At 37.1% G+C, this 21,750-nt stretch overlaps 1 protein-coding gene across 3 annotated transcripts in view; it reads left to right on the top strand.

Annotated features, from left to right (window-relative positions):
* Positions 1 to 7,298: 7,298 nt before the first annotated feature.
* Positions 7,299 to 21,750, top strand: part of Ankrd13c (ankyrin repeat domain 13C) — a 75,323-nt gene continuing 60,871 nt past the window's right edge. For all 3 annotated transcript variants that reach the window (XM_077791132.1, XM_026409372.2, XM_026409381.2), the window contains exon 1: positions 7,299 to 8,168. In XM_077791132.1, coding sequence (XP_077647258.1) covers positions 7,727 to 8,168 — 442 coding nt within the window. In that variant the 5' untranslated portion in view covers positions 7,299 to 7,726. The remainder of the gene's footprint in view (positions 8,169 to 21,750) is intronic.

The raw sequence follows: 21,750 nt of genomic DNA, 5'->3' as shown, positions 1-21,750 counted from the left end.
CTCACTATGCCAACAATTGTGATTTTATAGGCCAGTGATTGGTTAGGGACTAATTAGATCTCTACACCTGAAATTAGCTGGCCAATACCCAATGGGACTCAATGGATGTATGAAACTAACTTATGGCCCTGGCTTCCCCCAGGTTGGATAGGAAGATGTACTATCGAGTACACCTGGATGCAAGGCAGATGGACCCCAAGTAAAGAACAGCCAGCAAATCTCCCCAATCTCAGACATAGATGGGGACAAACTGTTTTTTGTTGGTATTATCATCTAGCTTGTTTTTTATTCCACAAATTGGTTTAGAAGATGTAATGTGGCACATGAAGACCCTAAACAATTGTACTCAAACTGCCTTCCGTGACATTGAGGAAACTATTTCTCCTTAACACAGAAGTAACACTCATGAAGAAAGGCATCTTACAAATCAGGATGCCTTTAGATGGCCTCACTGCAGCCCAAGGTGGCACTTGTGCCATTATTAGAACTGAATGCTATGTTTATATCCCTGTCTGTGACAATGTGACTAACATCCTTAAAGATTTGCATTCCAAGATAGAGGCCATGTCCTTGCCAACCTTGTCATGGGGACAAATTCTTAGTTTTTGGTTCTTTGGTTACCTCCTGTTGGAAAACATTGTTAAATCTGTGGTCATCATCATACTCATCGGTGTGTTCATATGCTTCAGCATTTATTGTTGTATTAATCTTATTTCAGTATCATAATTTCTTGTTTCTCTTATAGACTTCCCATCTCTCATATGATCCTCTAGCCTATCGCTTCTCAACCAGACTTTTACTGAAAACCCTTCTACCAACCTGATTTCTAAAAGGGAACTTCAAACTGCTTGCCCCACCACCTCTTTAAGTTTGAAGCAGCCAGAGCTGTTGTCCCATTTCCTTACAGTGGACAGGAGTCCCTAAAATTAGAAGGGGGTGGGGTTGATGAAGCAAGAATTAAAGACAGGCAGTTAGTGTAGATAGGTGATCAGATTGGATTGAGAAAATGAAGGCAGATTCTGGTCCAGGAAGTTGGAGACCACCACTGGGAGATTGGAATGGTCATGTCTCCCAGCCCTTTGATGACCAAGATTACCTGCCTATACTAACCTCCCAAAAGATTGTTAATGAAACAACTCCTGAGCAGACAGGAAGCTGACAATTAATGCCTCCTGGGCTGCAGCTTCCTTCCTGCCCAGCACTCCACCTTGGCCCTTCCAGCCCACCTGCTCACCTTGTAGTCACCTCAAGGGCATCTCCTAATCATGCATGCAGGATGTGGGGAAAGGAACAAGATAAGGGAGAAGGGTGCAGGAGAGCAAAGGAAATTTAGGTGTATAAAAGGGACAGGACTTCCTCATCCTATGGATGTGACTTTGGGTTCCCTTCTTTCTCCCAGGAGAAGTCTGTATTACTATTCTTTGAATAAAAAATTTCTTGCTTTCTAAGCTTGCCTTGGTGCTTCTCTGATATTATACTTCAATATTTGAGGAAACAGAACTCATCAAAGGTAATTGGAGGTATCAGTTCCTCCTCCTCCTCCTCTTTCTTTCCTTCTTCTCCTCCTCCTCCCCTTCTCCTCCCCCTTCCTCCTCCTCCCCCTTCCTCCTCCTCCTCCCCTCCTCTCCTCCCCCTTCCCCTCCCCCTCCTCCTCTTCTGCCCCCTCCCCTTCCCTCCTCCTCCTCCTTTTTTTGGGGGTAGCTTTATAAGCCTGTCCTTATCCTTATCCTGGTGGAAGGTTGCAGAGGCAACTTGATTGGTGCCCTTCTGTCACATGGAGAATAAAGACCCATGTCCTGCTTCAAGACTGATCCGGTGACTTATTTCTAACGGGCCACAACAGCAATACTTTTGTATACAGACTGTTCTTGCCTTTGTCTTCCTAGCATCCATCCCACTGAAAACACTGTAATGAAATAGTTCAGCGGTTAGGGTTTGGCCCCACCTCTTTCTCAGAGGTGAGTTCTGATTGGCCAAACCGAATCAGGGTCATCGCCTCTTCCTCAGGGATTTGTTTACGTATCCTAAACGTGAGCCAATCATCGTTCCGTAGGATGCCACAAGTGGACAAGATTGTCGCCACTGTAAAATTTTTGTGGTCGCGGACCTCAGGACCCTGCAGGAGGAAGGGTCCCTGTTACCGCTGGCTGCCATCTTGGGTCCTCGAGGGAAACTGGCCTGAGGAGGGCGCTCCAAACACAGAGTGCCTGAGTGATCAAGAAACTGATGTGGGATTTGGAGGTGGCAGACTGCTCTTGAAGACTGTCTCCGCACTTCTCTATTATGTGAATACATCCCTTTAAGCCAGTTTCAGTTGAATTTGCTTTTAATTATGAATGAAAAATTTATAATTGATCCTAAATATTATATCCACTCTTGAGCTTTGCATAAGAATCCAGGAAAGCAATTGTCAATTTAAGATTGGGATTATTTATTTAGTATCTCATCACTGAGTTTATAGATGTCTTGGTGTTGTAGATACTTTCGCATTTATGTTTTAATTGATTGGTTAATGCAACAACTATTTATTGTTAATAGCAAGCATTCAGTATCTGTAAGACACTGTGCATATTGCAGTGATAAATCCTTCAGTACCCAGAGACCTCAAAGGACTAGTTGAGGAGGCAGTCAAAGGTACCAAGGACGCATATAGAAGTTATAATGGGAAATCAAAAGTTAAAAAAAAAAAAGAAGGAAAAAGGAGGGAATACCTAATTTAGAATTTTGGATTATTGGATAGAAGAAAAGGAGGGAAGGGCAGAAAGACCTCTAAGAAGGGCTTCCAACTTTTGGTTTTGTGCCATGGACCTCTTTGGTGGTGTGGTGAACTCTAGCGATCTATTTACAGAATAGTATTTCTGAATGCATAATCTTGGGATTACCAAGGAAATTTAGTGTATTGAAATTGCTATCAAGTATTAAGCTTTTGATTCAATATATTCACATCTTTATTATTTCATTAAAAAAGAAGATCTAACAGGGTAATAACATAATTTTAGGAATTAATAAGTATAAGTGATATTTTGATATTCCAAGTATAATGGAGTATGAAGATTTAGGTGGTTTCTTTTGGTTACAAAGTCACAGATATTGCTAATGCTTATACTGTTGAGGTTTGTGGCCTATGTTCAAAATAAAAGGACATGCTAAATTTTATTTAGTAGTTTAGTTCAATGTAAATTCTTGGGCCTGACTTCTATGTTGGGTAAAAACACAAAACAAAAACCCTCGAGAGAAAAAGAGAAAATTTGAACTAATTTTTGACAGACTGAAGGAGTTATCTAGTTGTGTAAAATGGAACTGAATTCTGGACATATAGTATAACATGTAGAAGTATGGAGACGTGAGAGGTTAAGGAAGTTAGAAGATTACTTTGGTTGATTGAAGAGTGAATTTGAAAGTGTAGTAGGAGGTGAAACTAGAAAGTTTGACAAAACCTATGGAATATGGGTACAAGAAGGGTTGATTGCACATTATGGTGATTAAATGTGATACTGTCTTTACTGTGTTTGAAAATCTTTATAAATTCTCTATTTACTTAGTATAGATAGCTGAAGTTTCCTACATTGCTCTTTGTGATCTTACCCCAACTTTCCTTTCTATTCTCATTTACCACTGTTTTTGCTGTCATCTAATTTGCTCCAATGATTCTCAAATATCATGCTACATTTATACATTCCATTCTCTTTAACTATACTCATTAGCTGAGTGATCCCTTCTTGTACCTTATTTTCCTACTCTGTAATATAGGGTTAGTGGGTAACTCATAGCAAGGATTAGATCAAATAGGTTATTTGGGTTTTTTTTGCCTTGCCCAATTCATACATATTGTTTAAAACCCAATTCAGACATTGCTGCCTTCAGAAAGATTTCTTGATCATCTGATTTATATTGCTTCCAGATAGAATTAATAACTATTCCATATCCTATTGGGGATTTTTGGGGGAGGGATTTCTGGGGATTGAACTCAGGGGTACTTGACCACTGAGGCACATCCCCAGCCCTATTTTGTATTTTATTTAGAGACAGGGTCTCCCTGAGTTGCCTAGCACCTTGATTTTGCTGAGGCTGGATTTGAACTCATGATCTTCCTGTCTCAGTCTTCCAAACTGCTGGGTTTATAGGCATGGACCACTGTACCCAGTTTCTATTGGGATCTCATATAATCTCAATAATATATTTTTCATAATGTAATTTTATACTTCTATGTCACTTTTTCACTGTTATATAATGAGCCCTTAAATGTAAGAGCTGAACATTTTTTATGTCTAAAGTGTTTGGTTTTACTGGATGGATAGTTAGGAGTTTTCACATTCAGCCAGGGATGGCAGCCATTAATAAAGTACTTTTAAATTCTGAATCCAGTGGTAAGATGCTTCACAGATAAATGGTAGAATATTCTGTTTTTTGTTTATAATAGTAGGTTTTGATAACAAGAGGTAGCACTGTTTGTATGCAGATCCTTTAAGTGTTTGTATTTTCAAGTTTTTTTTTTTTCCTATATTGGTTCCTCTTAATTTTTCACTATACACTCTCTCCCTCAGGGAACTCAGCCACCCTGGGGCATCAACTACTGTATAATGATAACTCCTGTATTTGGTCTGAACTCAGTTCTCTATCTCCTAAGATTCATTGCTGAATTTCCAAGATGTCTACCATCTAATTTCCTTTGGATAAGCAATAAGAATTTTTGACTCAGTATGCCAAGATTGAAAAAAAATTTTTTTAACTCTTAAAACTTCTGCAGCCTCATTCTTATTATTTTGTTTCATGCACTCATCCTCTCTCACCTGAATTATTGAACACTATTTTTTTTGGGGGGGGGTTACTGGGATTAAACTCAGGGGCACTCAACCACTGAGCCATGTAACCTGCCCTGTTTTGTATTTTATTTAGAGACAGGGTCTCACTGAGTTGCTTAGGGCCTCACCAAATTGCTGAGGCTGTCTTTGAACTTGAGATCCTCCTGCCTCAGCCTTCCAAGTCACTGGGATTACTGGCATGAGCCACCACACTCAGCAACTGCACACTTCTTTTAAAAATTAATTTATTTTTCCTATTAATATAAAGGAATACTTTTCCTTTGTACAAAGGAATTCAATCCAGGGAATATGATTTAGCAGTCCCATCTCCAGGAGATAACCATTGTTTACTACATGTGATATATAATATATAATATTCTACCAAACTTCTGCATGCATATATATATATTTTTTAAAGTAATGAGTTTTTTTTTTTTTTTTGAGAGAGAGAGAGAGAGAGAGAGAGGGAGAATTTTAATATTTATTTTTTAGTTATCGGTGGACACAACATCTTTGTTTGTATGTGGTGCTTAGGATCGAACCCCGGGCCGCACACATGCCAGGCGAGCGTGCTACCGCTTGAGCCATATCCCCAGCCCCTGCATGCATATATTAACACTTATTATTACTACTGTTTGGTTCATGCATAGCTTGTTAGTTTCCTTGTCTTTAGTGTAGCCCCTTGCAATTTTTTTGGGGGGGTGCTGGGGATTGAACCCATGGCCTTGTGCATGTGAGGCAAGTGCTTTACCAACTGAGCTATATCCCCAGCTTGCAATCTGTTCTTTATATATACTTTTCTTAAGTATGAGTGACTTTTCTAAAAACAAATCTCCTCTTGCTCTTTCTCTGTTTAAAATTTCTAAAAGACTATCCATTTTTTTTAAAGGATAAAATCTAATTTTTTTTTTTTTTGTACCAGGAATTGAACCCAAGGGCATTTAAACACTAAGCCACTGAGCCCTTTTTATTTTTTAATTTTGAGACAGGATCTGGCAAGGTTGCTTACAGTCTTGCTAAATTGCTGAGGCTGGCTTGAACTTGTGATCCTCCTACCTCAGGGTCCTGGGCCTATTGGATTACAAGTATGAGAGCCACTATGCTCAGCTTAAAATCTAAACTTTCAAGGCAACATACAAAGGCCTACATGGTGTAGCCTTTCTTATCTCTTTAGTCCTAAAATTGTGCCACATTCTAGCATTGAGGTATTGAGCAAGTTTTTTTCCAAGAGAAGATGATCATGCTTATCACAAGGACATAACAGTATATAAATGTCAAGTGTGTTGCCTGGCTTAGAGTTAAAAATAAATATTGGCTATTGTGAAAGCACTAAATATTATTGTATGTATATTATCAGTCTCTTGCTCTCTAAGGAGACTCCTTTGAGGTCTGAATGGGTAATATTTGAACGAAAGTGGCTCCCCCACAACATACACACCAAAAAAAAAAAAAAAAAAGTGTGTGGGAGAGACAGAAAGAAAGGGAGAAAGACTGATTTGAAAATATTTGGAAGCAGAAACAGACTAAAGGTGAAAACCTGAGTTACAGGGAAGGATGAAGAGAGACCCACAAGTTTTTGCAACCCTCTCCCCTTCGGAATGAACTCATGTCCTCAGGCATACTAGCAAAGCACTGCTGTACTACTGAGCCACATTCAGCCCTGTTTGTTTTCCCAGAGAAGGAGAAGATAGGGGTAGGAATAAAGAAAGAAGAGATTTGAGCGACACAGCTGTCAAAATGTAAATAGGACTTTGGAAAGAGAAATGGGTAAAGATCTTTAGAATGTTTCTGTAAACCCCACCCTCCACCAGTTTGGGTGACTTTGTCAAAGATTTATGGTTGTTAGATTTACCTTTCTTTAGAATTTGACAATATTGAGATTGGACATGAACTAATCCTATGATATTCTACTTGCACAATTATTTGACATTTATGAGCATCCACTACAGTAACTCCGGTATTTGCCCCAAATTAATTCATCTAACAAATATTTGAGAGGCCTCTCCTTAAGGTCAGTCCTTAAGTTCATCTAAGATGACTTTTGTGACATCCCAATACTAAAATCTGCCCTCTCCTTTTTGGTGTAACCCAGTTCCCCACATCTGCTTCATTCGTTGCACTATTAAACATTATATTTAACTGTCTTTCCTCCTCTAAGTGCTTTTTGTAGTTTCGAGAGGCGTTTTATAAATCTATTAGCTCGGCGCATGGCATCATGTAGGTGCTTAGTACTTGTTTATTGAATGGATGTCCTGTGGCATCTCAGTGACATCACATCCTGTGTGCAATGGCGTCATTCTGCACTCTGAGGGAGGCTCAGAGGTCTGAGGGTTTAATCATTGTGTATAACGTGCAGCAAACACCTCCAATGCTGGCTAAGGTTTCAGACCGCCCACAAGAAGCGTGGCCAGTAGGACGGCTAAGTTTGTGTCTTCCAGCTCCAGACTCCAGCTGAGGGCGGAGGCACGCTGCGGGCGAGAGAGACTGGGTCTCCGGAGGTGCGAGAGAGAGAAAGAGAGAGAGCGGGGGCCGCACACTTATCGCGGTGTTTCCTCCCTTTCGTTCCCGGGGGAGTTCTCGCGAGACAAGCAAAGGGAAGATGGCGGTGCCCTGGTTTTTGGTGTGAGGCAGTGGCGGCGGCTGCGGTGGCTGCTGCAGCTGCGGCGGCGGGGACTGGAATCCTGGTGTCGTGGGCACCAGAGTTGTGGCTCCCTTTAGCGAGCTTGCGTGCGTCTCTTGGTGCCTAGGCGAGAGCCGGATTTTCTTCCAGGAGATGCGTTTGCCCCGGGCTCGAAGGTGCTCTGGGAGTTCATGCTGCGCTGGACGCTCCTGGCCGCCGCTCTAATCACCTCGTGCCGCCGCAGCGCCCGCTCCGTCGCCCGCGGTGAGCCTGCCGGATCTACTCCCTGCCCCTGGCGGCGGTGATGACCGGGGAGAAGATCCGTTCATTGCGGAGGGACCACAAGCCCAGCAAAGAAGAGGGGGACCTGCTGGAGCCCGGAGATGAGGAAGCGGCAGCTGCTCTCGGCGGCACCTTTACCGGAGGCAGGATTGGCACTGGCAGCAGCGGCAAGGGCGGCAAAGCCTGTCATAAGATCTTCAGTAACCATCACCACCGGCTGCAGTTGAAGGCAGCTCCGGCTTCCTCCAATCCCCCTGGTGCCCCGGTCCTGCCGCTGCACAATTCCGTGACTACCACTTCTCAGTCCCCGGCTCTCCTAGCCGGCACCAATCCTATTGCAGTCGTCGCGGATGGAAGCAACTGCCCCGCACACTATCCGGTGCACGAGTGCGTCTTCAAGGGGGATGTGAGGAGACTCTCCTCTCTCATCCGAACACACAATATCGGGCAGAAAGATAATCACGGTGAGAAGTGCTAGCCCCTCTCCACCTTTCCTTCCGCGTTGGGTGTGTACCCCCAGGTCTCTGGAATTCTAGGCTCCCTGCCAGCCGACCCTTCTTTCCCGTACCTATAGTGCAGGGGCCAAATACCTGTAAATCATGTCGGATTCATGATTTAGCATACTAGTGGTAGGGAGGTTGGTTCCTGTGGGTGCAAAAAGAATGTTTCCTTGCCCACTTTGGAGTTTACCCTGAGAAGTTGTTTTGTATATCTTTGAGACAGGCATAAACTGATCCTTAGGTTTCTCCTTATCTAACCTGGCCTCCTTTCTTTGTTTATGAAATTATGTATTTTTTTTTTTTTGCTTTCTGTCCTTCCCATCCCAACGTTTAATTTATTTATTTATTTATTTTTTTAGTTGTTGATGAACCTTTATTTTACTTGCTTATTTAGATGTGGTGCTGGGAATCGAACTCAATGCCTCACACGTATGAGGCAAGCACTCTACCCCTGAGCTACAACTCCAGCCCCCCTCCCCGCAAGGTTTAATTTTAGACATATAAATTGCCCACCTTTTTTCATACTCAGATTCAGATCCCAACTTGACTGCATCTGGTTGTGATTTTGTAATTTCAACTGTCATTGGGCAGTCTGGTGTTTTCTTTTTTAGTTTGCTCTCAAGAAACTTAGGACGATTTTTTCTGAACGTCACACATTAGAAATTTGTTGCCTTTTTTCCCCCTAGAACAATTAAAGTGATTTCTCAGTAGTTTTTTATTGTCAGTTTTATGTATATAATTGCTATTAGCAACGTCTCATTTGACTGTGACTGGGAATAATATTCATAGTAATTTCATCATAGCCTATATGAGAAAGTAATTGTGTGTGTGTGTGTGTGTGTGTGTGTGTATGTTTTTTTTTTTTCCGAGGGGAGGGAGTGGTTTCCGGGGATTGAACTCAGGGCCACTCGACCATTGAGCCACATCTCCAGCTCCATTTTGTGTTTTATTTAGAGACAGGGTCTCACTAAATTGCTTAGCACCTTGCTTTTACTGAGACTGGGTTTGAACTCGTGATCCTCCTGCCTCAGCCTCTGGAGCCTTTGGGATTACAGGCGGGTGCCACTGTGCCGGCAGGAATAGTATATTTGTTATTGAAGAACTGTCTTTCTACCTTTTGCCTTATTTTGTCAGATGAAATTTTTTGTTTCTCTAAAGAGTAACGTGATTGGATTGATATTTGAGCATCAATAAATTTGTTTATTTTCTTGGTACAGGATTTGAACCCAGGGCCTTGTGCATCAGCAAAAGCAAATTTGTTAATGAAAACTAATGTGAATGCTGATACTGTTTTAATTTTTAATAAATGTCATTTTAAATTGAGTGGTTAGTAAATATTGTTGATAGTTCTGCTTTTAACATGACAATTATTGTATACATTTTGTTAGAATACACTCAGCTCTGTGCTAAAAATGACACAAAATTACATTAATGAATTATCTGCCTGTGAAATAAGCTCCCTTAATTCCACTGGATTCTGGGCTCCTTACTTAAAATTAAGACAAAAATTCAAATTAAAAAAGGAAATAAGTTTCCTACTGATTTTACAGCTCTCTAACAACATTTGTTTTTGGAACTTGCATTGTAATTGTTGTAATTTCACTATCTATCATTTATGAGAAGTCAGATCTCCCCCAAAAGTACCTTAAAGCTACCCTAGTTTTTAATTTCTACATTTTATTTATTTCATCATGTTAGTACTATAATAAGCATAATGTTTGCTGGAAAGAATTATATTCTAACATTTTGGGAAAGAGTTGTACTTTTAATTTATTAGTCATTCATTAGGAAGTTTTTCAGATTTGGGCCACTGCCTTTAAAATTTTACTATCTTGAAATATCTCTTAAAGCAGATTAGAGGTTCCTATTGAGTTAACTCCATTTACAAGAAGACATGGATTATGAATATTAGAAGGTTCTGAATTTACCTAATTGCTAGGTATTTGGGCTTTCGTATTGTTTAATCCAACATTTAGGAGTACATTTGTTAAAGCTCAAATTCCATTCAAAGTAATTAGTATTCTGTGTATCCTTAAACTCTTGTTCTTACTCTACTGAAATTCACTTTTTAAATGAAACTACCTTTATTTTGATATTTCTGATGAATGTAACTAGTTGTTCACGTACTTGTGAAAAGTGTAATTGGGCCTCCTCGCCCATATATGTTTCTTTTAATTCCTGGGAAGAGTAGCTTCTATTTAATGTGCTGCTGCTGCTTTAGTCTTTTTAAATTTTTCTTGTAATTTCATAATTTCCCTGTTATATTATTGCATTATTACTTGTATTCTTGATATTTTACTAATCAGAATTCTTTATTTAGATTTTAAGGGTGTTTTTTCCTTTCAAATTATAAGAGAAAAATGTCTTTTAAATTACCCAATCAAGTTCCATATTATATTTGGATTGCTGTAATATGATAGGTACATTGCAGAAAGATATACTCAGGCAGGTGCATAGCAGAGCCATCCAATTATACCATGTATCATATAGTTTATATTCTCTGAAGATATTCATGATGATGATGATGATGATCACTATTACATATGCAATTTATTGTGTCAGCACCATGCTAAATGTTTACATACAATGTCACATTTAATCCTCACAACAGCCTTCTCCTCATTTTAAAGGTGAGAAAAATGAAGCCAGAGAGACAAGGAGACTTAATAAAGTCACATACTTAGTATGAATTGCAGTTTCAAATTAAGAATAATTATACTCCTAAGCCCATGATTAGTTTCTTTGTAAATATTTCTCTTGATTGAGATCTACTCTTTTACAAGGAAGTTAATTCTAATAATGTGTACGTTTTGTTTCATAGCAGAAAAAGTTCTTTAATATATGTTTTCCCACTTAGCACTTAAAATTAAACTTCACAGATAGGTTTTGCTCTCAGGGTTTTTCTGTAGAACTCAAATCTCTTGTTATTTCTTGTTCACAGAATGGTAAAAGTAAGTGGGCTACTTCATCTATCCACGTGATAGACCCATAGATACTTGACAGGAGCTATCATACATCCCTTCCTTCAGATAAACATTCCTAATTTGTGCATTCATTCCTCATGTGACTTAATCTATAAAGTCTTTAAAATGGTCCCTGAAGCACAGTATATAATATATGTGTGCTAAGTAAAAGAAAGTCTTACTCATTCTCCTTTAGTAAAACTCAAATTTATTAATTCTTCCCTTTCTAGATGGTGCCTGGAAGAAACCTTAGTGCTAGAGCTATAGTGGGCCCCTAACCAAAGGGAACAAGGAGACTATATTTATTGTTCCAAAGCAAGACACACTTATTTATGCAGTTTAAGAGTATGATTTTTATTTTTCTGGTACGGGGGCTTGAACTCAGGGGCATTCAATCACTGAGCCACATCCCCAGCCCTATTTTGTATCTTATTTAGAGACAGGGTCTCACTGAGCTGCTGCTTAGCACCTTGCCATTTTTGAAGCTGGTTTTGAACTCAGGATCCTCCTGCCTCAGCTTCCAGAGCTGCTAAGATTATAGGTGTGCGCCGCTGCGCCTGGCTAGAGTATGATAATTTTTTTAAATATATTTTTTTTAGTTGTTGATAGACCTTTATTTATTTTTATGTGGTGCTGAGAATCTAACCCAGTGCCTCACACTGCCAGGCAAGTGTGCTACCGCTGAGCCCCAGCCCCAGCCCTCAAGTATGATAATTTTTAATATTGCTTTTTCTCAAGTGAGCTATTCTTTTTTTGTTGTAATATTGCTTCTTGAATTTATTTTTTTTTTACCCTCAACGCAGGACTTTACATTTATTAAATTATGTGTTGTTAGTTTTAGTCAGTTCCTTTATTAGATAGAGAGCTTGTTGAATTCTATTTTTTAGCCATTTTCAGTTTTACTGACCTCTGATCAGATAAACTTTTTTTGTATGTTGTTTTTTCATCTGTGATAAAGTGTTGGTTGAATAGGAGTTGTATTTTCTGAACCATCAGTTATTTTCAGAAATACTATATTCGGGGCTCAAACATGTGTTTTGAAATATAAGTTAAATACCGTGACTGTAGACCATGTATATATTGTGTTTAGATATGCCAAAAGATTGTGACTTATGATTTATTTGATTTTTTTTGAGGGAGGAGTGGGGAAAAGATACTACATTAAAAATACATAAAATTTAAATGTTGTATCTTTATTATATCTTTAGTTATATGCCACATTTTTCTTTAGTATAAAATTAAAGATTATATCTAAGCCTTTTTTCACATTGAGTGTTAGGATTTTTCTGAGTCACTTTTGCCCTTGGTAGTTTGGCACAGTATTATAGGAACAGGCCGTTTATTTTTATTTTAAACAATAATGATTTTACTTATTTATTACCTTTAAATTGAGAATGATATGAAACATACAGAAGACTCCCTGTTTGTTGAACTTTTAATTTTGATTTTTTCCTCTGAGTTAAATATCCTTGAGAAGTTAAGCGGATTCTGTTGGATTCTAGTCAGAAGCTTGAGAATCATTCAGTTGCCAGTGATGAGAAAGTCCTGGGTATATGAATTGCTCAAATCAGCCTTTCTAAGAAGCAAACCATTTCTGATCTATTTTGAGAGATTTGGCAATTTCACCTGCCTTTAATTACATTATGTGGCATGTAACAAGCCATCTTCTCTAAATAGTTAATTTTCATTTTTACTTAGTTGTAATATCTTGAAGCTATTAAAAAAAACACGATGATTAGGAATTTCAAATTTCACTTGAATTTCTGTTCCTTACTCAGTGAAGTGACAGTGAAATAGTTAAAAACATCTTTGCCTGGCAGCAGGCAGATTTCTTTAGACAGGGATTTGAAAATTTTAATTTCTGAAAGATTAAAAATATGCATTTGAGAATTGAGGAAGAATCTGGTGACCGTGTAAATGTTTATTTTGATTTATTCTGTATACATTCCTTATCTTCCTTTTGATATTATATTTTCTGCATTGTTTTTGCCAATAAAATCTTCATGATGGGTGAAAAGAATAATGCATAGTCATAAAAGGTCTCTTGAGAAGTGGCATCTGTAAATAAACATGACAAATCCTGAACTAAGTTACTGGTAAACAGTTTTAGCCAGGATAGGATTAAAGTGATGGCATATATTTAAAAGAATATTAGTAGTTCTATATTTTTTCTCTTCGTGTTTTGTAGTCTTTCAAAACTTTATTTTTTTAAATACAGACCTTGTTTTTCTTTATAAAAATGTGATGTTTAAATCCCAAGAAAATCCATTCAATTGTATTACTTATCTTCACTGGGTTTGAGGGTGACTTGGTTGTAAAATTTGATTTAGTTGTTCTTCATAACTAGATGAACATGACCATTCTCCTTTATCTCATGTGTATCTCCAACAAAATAGGACTATCATTGTCTTAAGTGGTTCTGTTTCCTGATGGCATTACCAGTGACACTATAAACTTGACCCACCACTTAACAATATTGTGGTGTGAACACATCTGCAGAGCTATCTCCACAAAGGGAGAGATGATCCTCTTCTCCCCTTTCTTGTCCTAATAAGAGTTGTAACCTTCCAGTTTTGGCAAAAATATTCAGTGGAAATCGGCATTTATTGGCAATGTTAGGTCTTGGGCATACTCAATGACACAAGAGAATTTTGGGGAACTCATTGGAGAATTGAGTTCTAGGTAGTATGGCTGCCCCCAAGTCAATACCATCTTAAGTCACAGAACTCTACTTTAATTAAGAGTTTACTATTAGGATGCTTGGAGTCTAGAAAACAAATACAATTCCTAGAGAATTGGGTGGGGGCTTGGCAAACATTTATTTCCTTGAGGGAGAAATGAGAAACCCATTTTAGAACAAAATTGAAATATGTAAAATGGGGGCTAAAAAAAAAAGGAAAAAGTCTTTTTTTTCTAATTGTTTGAAGATTATAGATGGTATTAGTTATCAGGGTATGTAAGGGTTTACTCTGTGATTTAACTGAATTCTACCTGTTCTAGAGCCTGTTATTCTTGTTGAAATCCTAAAGATTATCTGCAAAACTAGAGTGCCATTTCCATTTGGAATCAGATCCCTGTTTCTCTACAAACTGGTTTTTACAACATTGTGCTATTTATTTATTAGTTAACCTCTGAAAAAAAGTAAGTATAATATCATCTCCCTCTAAGGGCATTATAATCTCCAGTGGAAGAATGGACTTGAAAATATTTTAAATCTGAAGGCTCATACGATAGTAATGAGAACTGATATTAGTGTCTTGCTTTTACCTTTGGTTATAATTACCCTACAGCACAAGGAACTTTTGTTTTTAAGGTTTAGATAGGCTTTCAATTGAAGTTTTAATCTGATGCTTGAATTCATACTGCCTGTCAGTCTGTTAAAGGGTTACCATTGTCTGACTCACTTATACGTCACCTTTAGTCTACTATTGGTGTAGCTCAGTTTAGTGCATTTGGTTTCTTGGCTGCAGATATCTGGCAAGCAGTTAAAGCAGGCTTTATTTTTCTTAGTACTGAATTATTCTATAAAGCTGTCTGTACTGTGTGTTTTTCTTTGATGCATATATATCCTTTGGTTGTTTTCATAATCAGGAGGAGACCTGTGTTGTCCTAGGGCAAAGTGTGTTTTGTAGAGTGAAAACATTTTCTGACACTGCCCTTTTTGTTTTGAATTGTTTTTCTTTCTTTTGTTGGTTCATTCATTCATTCGTTCATTCATTCATTCGTTCATTCATTCATTCAGCAGATATATAGTGGGCTCCTAGTATGTGATAAATAGTGTTTGTCAGCTGCTTCTATAGACCTTCATTCTAATGGGAGAGCTGGAGAATGAACAAACCAGTACACATATGGTATAACTGTTAATAAGAGGTATTACAGAGTAAAATTAGAGTGAGGAGAGCAGAGAATGCTGGCAATACAGGGAAAAGGGATGTAGTAATTATTTCATTGAGGTTACGTTTAGGGAAGATACCAATAAGAATTTTAAGCAGTTACCTAAAGAAAATTAGGAAACATTATCTGGCATAGCAGTTTCAAGTAGAAAATAGTGATTGTAAAGGTCAGTTTCAAGGAATAAGTCAGCCAGTGTGTCTGGAACAAAGTGAGCAAAAGGGGATGAATAGGAGTTAGGTTGCTGGGGATGTAAGCATGTAGACTTTTTGTAGACAATTATTAAGGATTTGCTTTTATTCTGGCAACACTGGATGCAGTTAGATGTTTTGAGCTACGGAGTAACAATCTCATTTTAAAAGGCTCAAAGGCTCACTATCTGCTTTATGAAGCAGAATGAGGGGGTGGGAAGAGCAAGGATCAGTAACAAACTATTGTAGTTAAGTGGGGGTAATTGTGGAAGTGATAAGAAATTAGAGCTGGTAGGAGTTAATGACAGATTGGATATAATATTATGTGTTAGTTTTAGTTTTAGTATGCCATTTTTAAGAATTAATACAGAAATTCTCTGTTATGTTTGTTTGGGTGAGATTTGAACAATTAATTAGAAATTAGTAGAAATTCTCTGTTATGTTTGTTTGGGTGAGATTTGTAAAACCTGAAGCTAGGTTGGTTACTTGTAATTTCCTGCTCTGTATTAGGGACTGTACAAAATCAAAACTTTTTATAATGATGCCAAGTTATTGCTTGTCTCTTTGTGTTGATATATTCACTGATGGTACAAAAGCAAAAGTATCATTGAGTACATCCTTTTTAGCATTCTTGGTAACATAATAGGGATTGTGAAGGATGTTTTCTGTATACTGAAGGACAAGTAAGGGAAAAATGCTTGTAAAACTGAGTTGTAAGCTGAATTAGCCATTTTTTCATGAAATGCCATTTTTTCTTGAAAAATGACTTTCAGACAAACTGATTATTGCAATTGAGATTTGGCAGATGTTATCTGGAAAATGAATGAAGTAAGCTTATGACTTTAAGGGAAAAAAATGAAATTTTCAAATGAAAATTAGAATTTGGAGAACTTATCTCTGTCACTGTAAGCTTGACAGGTTCCCAATATTTAAAAAGACTGTTTTTGTCAGATTGAAAGTAATATTAAATATAATTTTTAAAATACAATATAGCAAAATGTGTCAACATTTAGAACATCTGCATAACTTCATCAACCAATATTTCTCCAATGTAACTCAGTGCTTGATGTTACAAAATCATTTGTCATAAAAGATCCCCTCAAAGTGCAAGAGACCAGAGTATTTCAGTGTTAATATAGTACAGACAACTAATTGATATGATTTTAGATTTCATATTGCAACTACCTTAAGAAGTGACTACTTAATAAGTTTTGTATAGTGTGAAAGAATACCCTGAACTTTGAAAAGGCTATTAAAATACTGTTAGCTTTTTCAACTGTGAGTCTCTTATACTTCTAACCAAAATAGCATTGTTTTGTTCTGTTCTGTTCTGTTCTGTTTTTGATGGTGCTGGGGATCAAACTCAGGATCTTGCTCATGCTATGGAAAAAAGCATTTAATACTTGAATAAATGCAGAATTAGATTTTTTAAAAATCTAGTTAGTTTCCATTAAGTCAGACATTAAAGAAATATATTTATATTTTTAAAGAATTTAAAATAGTACTGTTTTTGTCAGACATTTGTTTTGAACAATACAGTTAATTTCATTTTTAAAATAACTTTTATTTTTATGGGGTGCTGAGGATTGAACCCAGTGCCTCTCATGTGCTAGGTGAGCGCTGTACCACTGAGCCACAACCCAGCCCCTGCAGTTAATTTTTTGAGGCCCTATTCCTGTTTAGAAATAGTTTTTTTCTTTTCCTTTGACATATAGCATTTGTCTATATTTGGAGGGTACATTATTGTAAAATTTGATATATGTGTACCATTATAATGATTAAATCAGGGAAAGAATGTCTATATTCTCAAAGATGGTCATTGTCACATACTGGGAACCCTCAAACTCTTCCCCTTTAGTTACTTTGAAATGTATAACTAATTAAATATTGTCAGTGTCACATATTGGGAAACCTCAAACTCTTCCTTTTAGTTACTTTGAAATGTGTAACTAATTTCATGGACTGAAATTGCATTATTGTGGCATATACCATCAAAACTACTTCTCTGGTACCCAGCTATGTTTTGGTATCCATTATCCATTCTCTAACCTTCCCTTTCCTCTTCTAGACTCTGGTGGCCTCTCTAATGGTCTCTGTTTCTACATAAACAACTTTTTTTAACTCCCACAAATGAATGAAAGCATGTAGCATTGTCTTCCTGTTGTCTTATTTCCTTTAACATAATGTCCTCTAGTTCGTCCATTTTATAGCAAATGACAGGATTTCATCCTTTTAAATGGCCAAATAATACTACACTGTGAATATATACCAGTTTTTAGAAATCCGTCTGTCAATGAACATCTTATTTGAATTCGTATCTTCAGTTATAAAGAACTCTGTAATAAGCATGGGTATGCAGATATCACTTGGATAAAAGATTTCATTGCCTTTGGATATGTACCAGGTAGTGATATTGCTGGGTTATAAGGTATTTCTGTTTTCGATTTTTTTGAGGAAACTTCATACTGTTTTCCATAATGGCTGTAGTTATGTACATTTCTAGCAACAGTGTATAAGAAATCCCCTTTCTGCATTTTGCCAGCATTTTTTTTGTCTTTTTGATAATAGCTATTCTAACTATGATGAGAAAACAATTTTATATTAATTCAAAAGGTTTTATTGTAGCATTTAAGTAAAAGTTTAAAATTTTAATTTCTATTGTGATAAATATAAATAGATATATTCATAGATAAGTTTTTGGGATCTTTAATAATTCTTAGGAATTATAAAGGAGTCCTGAGTCCAAAGCTTGAAAACTGTTAGTATATTAAAAAGTATATAGATTTTTAAAGTCATGACTTCTTCAGTTTTTAGATAGGCAATTTCGGGAAATAATGCATTAACTCTATTATTCTTACCTGTGAAATATGATTAATATTTTTCTCAGAGGGTTTTTGAATGAATTAAATGAGATGAAGATGTTTGAAGTATATAGCATAGGGCCTGGCACATTTAGTATATGCCCGTTAAATTCTAGTTATTCAATTGGTTATTTGCATATTTTAAAACTAAAGTGGTTTTAATGTTACTGAAATTCTTTTCACTTATTTGATAAAATAAAATTTATTTACCAAGTTTGAAATAAACCATTCTCTTCCAGATTTAAAAATTATGAAAAGTTAATAGTAAATATGTTTTTAGTATCTCTTTTATAACACATTAGCTAAAACAGCAGGCCAAAGATGTAGAAAACTGAAAATTAGCTTGAGCCTTAGGTTGAGGACAGAAAGCCAAGGAGGATAGCAGATAGAGGTTAATGACTTTAATTTTTCTTTTTCTTTTTTTGTAGTATTGTAGGTTGAACCTCGAAGTGCTCTACCACTGACCAACACCCCCCGCCCCCGACCACCACCACCTTTTTTAAAAATTTTGAGACAGGGTCTTGCTGAATTGCCTAGGCCAGCCTTGAACTTGAGATCCTCTTCATTAGTTTCCCAGGTCACTGGAGTCAACAGGCATGTGCCACCATGTCTGGCATTACTAAAACATATGAGCTATTTCCTGACATGTTTGATAATAAATTCAGTTTAGGTGATGAAAATGTTAATAATGATTATTATTTTATCATTTAAAATATTGACAGCATGGTATTCATTCACAACTTCAATTGGTACTGTTGCTTTTACCGCCCCCCCCCCCCGTATTTTTCTAGAGGGTTTAAGAAAACAAAGTAATAATCTAGGAGAATGAACATCTGAATTTCTTGGTGCTCTTTCTAGATTCTGGTAGGCTGTCCTTTAATTTAATTTTTTAAATTACAGATTATACTCACATGTTATAGACCTCTAAAAAGATGCAGTAGTTTCCCATATGGGCAAAGGAATGGTGCTTGGGGAAGGTATGTTCTAAGACTTCCAATGGATGCTTTTTTCTCTTCCATCCCTGTGTATGTCCATTCACTTTCTCTTCTTGGCTGGAGTAATTATTACAGTTCCTTCTATTCATTTACCATATAAAGCATGATATTTCATTTTTCCTCTGAATGTAGAGAAGTGAAGAAAGATAACTATTATTACCTCTTATACTTTTAGGGCAAAAAGAGATATTCAAAAGTTTATATTTGACTTTAAATATTTCTCTTCATTTACTGCCAAATTTATTATCTCCAGCCTAGACTTTTCCTTTGAGTTCCAGATTTTGTATTCATATCTATCTACTTGAGATATTTAAAATTAACTTGTCCAAAATGGAGTTATCCTGTCCTCTTCCCTTCTACACGGCCACCCAGTCTTCTAAATTATATCAGTAGCTATCCATTATTCAAGCCTCAGTCATTGGTATTCATTCTAATTTCTTGTCTTTATACACATCTAATTAGCACATAATTTTGAATCAGTATGCCTGTGCCTGTGTCTTAACTGCTACCACTTTGGGACCAACTAATTTTTATTATCTTTTTCCAGGAATGCATTAGACTTATGCCTTATGTCTCTCTCCAATCCATTCTCTGTGGTTACAGGAGTAATCTTTTTTTTTTTTTTTTTTAGTGGTGCTGGGGATTGAACCCAGGATCTTGTGCATGCAAGGCAAGCACTCTACCAACTGAATTAGCTATGTATCCCCAGCCCTACAGGAGTAATCGTAAAATGTAAAATTTTCATCATGCCACTTCCCTGCCCAAGGTTTCTTAATACTATATTCACTTAAAAAGTTAAGTTGATGTTTCTTGCTATAAAGAACCCTACATTATGAGGACCTTGCTTCTACAATTTGATTTTGTACAAATTTCTTCCTTTTTTCTGTGTTCTGACCATACTCTCTTTCTTTGATTTCTTTGAATGCAAGGTTATTTCTGGCCTGTCTGCAGTGCTTTTCTTCTCATTCTGTGATTTCTTAGCTGCTGTTGCTTTCCTTCCTGAGTTAGGGATCACACCTAGGATCTCACACATGCTAGGCAAGCATTCTACCACTGAACTACACACTCCCTCAGCCTTTTTATTTTATTTTGTGATAGGTTTTATGATAAATGTCTGCTGGGGATATAGCTCAGTTGGTAGAGTGCTTGCCTTGCGTGCACAAGGCCCTGGGTTCAACCCCAGCACCATCACTGAACACAAAATAAAACCCAAAAAACCAAAAGAAGCTTGTTGTCCAGGCAGGCCTCAAACTTGATATCCTCCCCCCTCATCCTCCTGAGTAGCTGGGATTGCAGCATGTGCCCCCATGCCTGGCTCTTAGCTTTTCTTCATCTTTTATTTAAAGCATCTCTTGAGATTTTATTTAAAGCATCTCTTGAGAAAGATTTTTTTCCCCGGACTAAAATATCAAAAAGCATGTCGGCCTTTAATGTTTAGCTTTAACCTTTTGTTAGTTTTCTTAATGCTTATTATACTCTATTTTGTCTCACAATTTTTCTCCTTTTTGAATATGAGTTTAATGGTTGAATTTCCAGTGTCTGACACTATGCTTAGTACCTATAATGCTCAGGCATTATTTATTGAGTGACAATGAATGGATGTTACTTCTGGGTAAGATGGAAGAGAAATAACAGGACCCTTTAAGAACCCCTGTCCTGATTCTGCATTATAAGATAATGACTGTAGAATCAGGTACTAGATTATGAGATAACTTTTTCTTAATAGCAATGTAATGTGGTTATATATACAAACTATACAAACAAACTGATGAGTGATAGGTGTTGTGTCATGGAAGCAAGACTAAGAAGTGAAATCCTCCTGATTAGAACAGGGTCTGGAAACATTTAACTAAAGGACAAAACAGTAAATATTTTTAGGTCATATGGTTTCCTGTGAGCAGCCATGAACAATTCATAAGTGATTAGAACGTGGATATGTTCCAATAAAGCTTTATGTATATTATTGCTGACCTTGAGAGGATGAGAAAGTTCCTAACATGGAAAATACATGACAGGAACAAATATTTGTCTGAATACAAGCTACTTCTTTTTGCTTTTATTTATTGGTATCCTTAGTACCCACTAAAGCTATCTCTGGTACCTTATTTTCAAATAGAGAAACTAACATCCAAAGAAAAAAGTGGCCAGAAAAGCTTACTTGAGTCCAAAGCTGCACTAACCTGGGTGATGACCATTAAGGCAAAATAAGAGGGCTAGTTAAAAGGCCTTTCCAGCTGGGTGCAGTGGCGCACGCTTGTAATCCCAGCGACTACGAAAGTTAGACAGGAGGATCACGAGTTCAAAGCCAGCCTCAGGAATGGCGAGGTGCTAAGCAGTGAGATCCTGTTTCTAAATAAAATACAAAATAGGGCTGGGGATGTGACTCAGTGACTGAGTACCTCTGAGATCAACCCCTAGTACCAAAAAAGTAAAAAGGGGGGGGATTTCTAAAGAATGGTTGCTTTTCAAATTGTCAGGACCCTAAATTTTTACTGCATGCAGTTCTAACAACCTCACTTACCCTCTACTTTCCTTATTTTTAATTTATTTTTAAGCAGCTTTATTGAGATATAATTCATATACCACAAAATTGACCCATTTAAAGTATTCAGTTGTTTTTAGTATATTCATATTTTTGTAACTGT

This window comes from Urocitellus parryii, chromosome 11 (assembly GCF_045843805.1).
Source record: "Urocitellus parryii isolate mUroPar1 chromosome 11, mUroPar1.hap1, whole genome shotgun sequence".
Classification (NCBI taxonomy): Eukaryota; Metazoa; Chordata; class Mammalia; order Rodentia; family Sciuridae; genus Urocitellus; species Urocitellus parryii.
The sequence above is the reverse complement of the archived record's forward strand: the minus strand, read 5'-3'. Positions and strand labels throughout refer to the sequence as shown.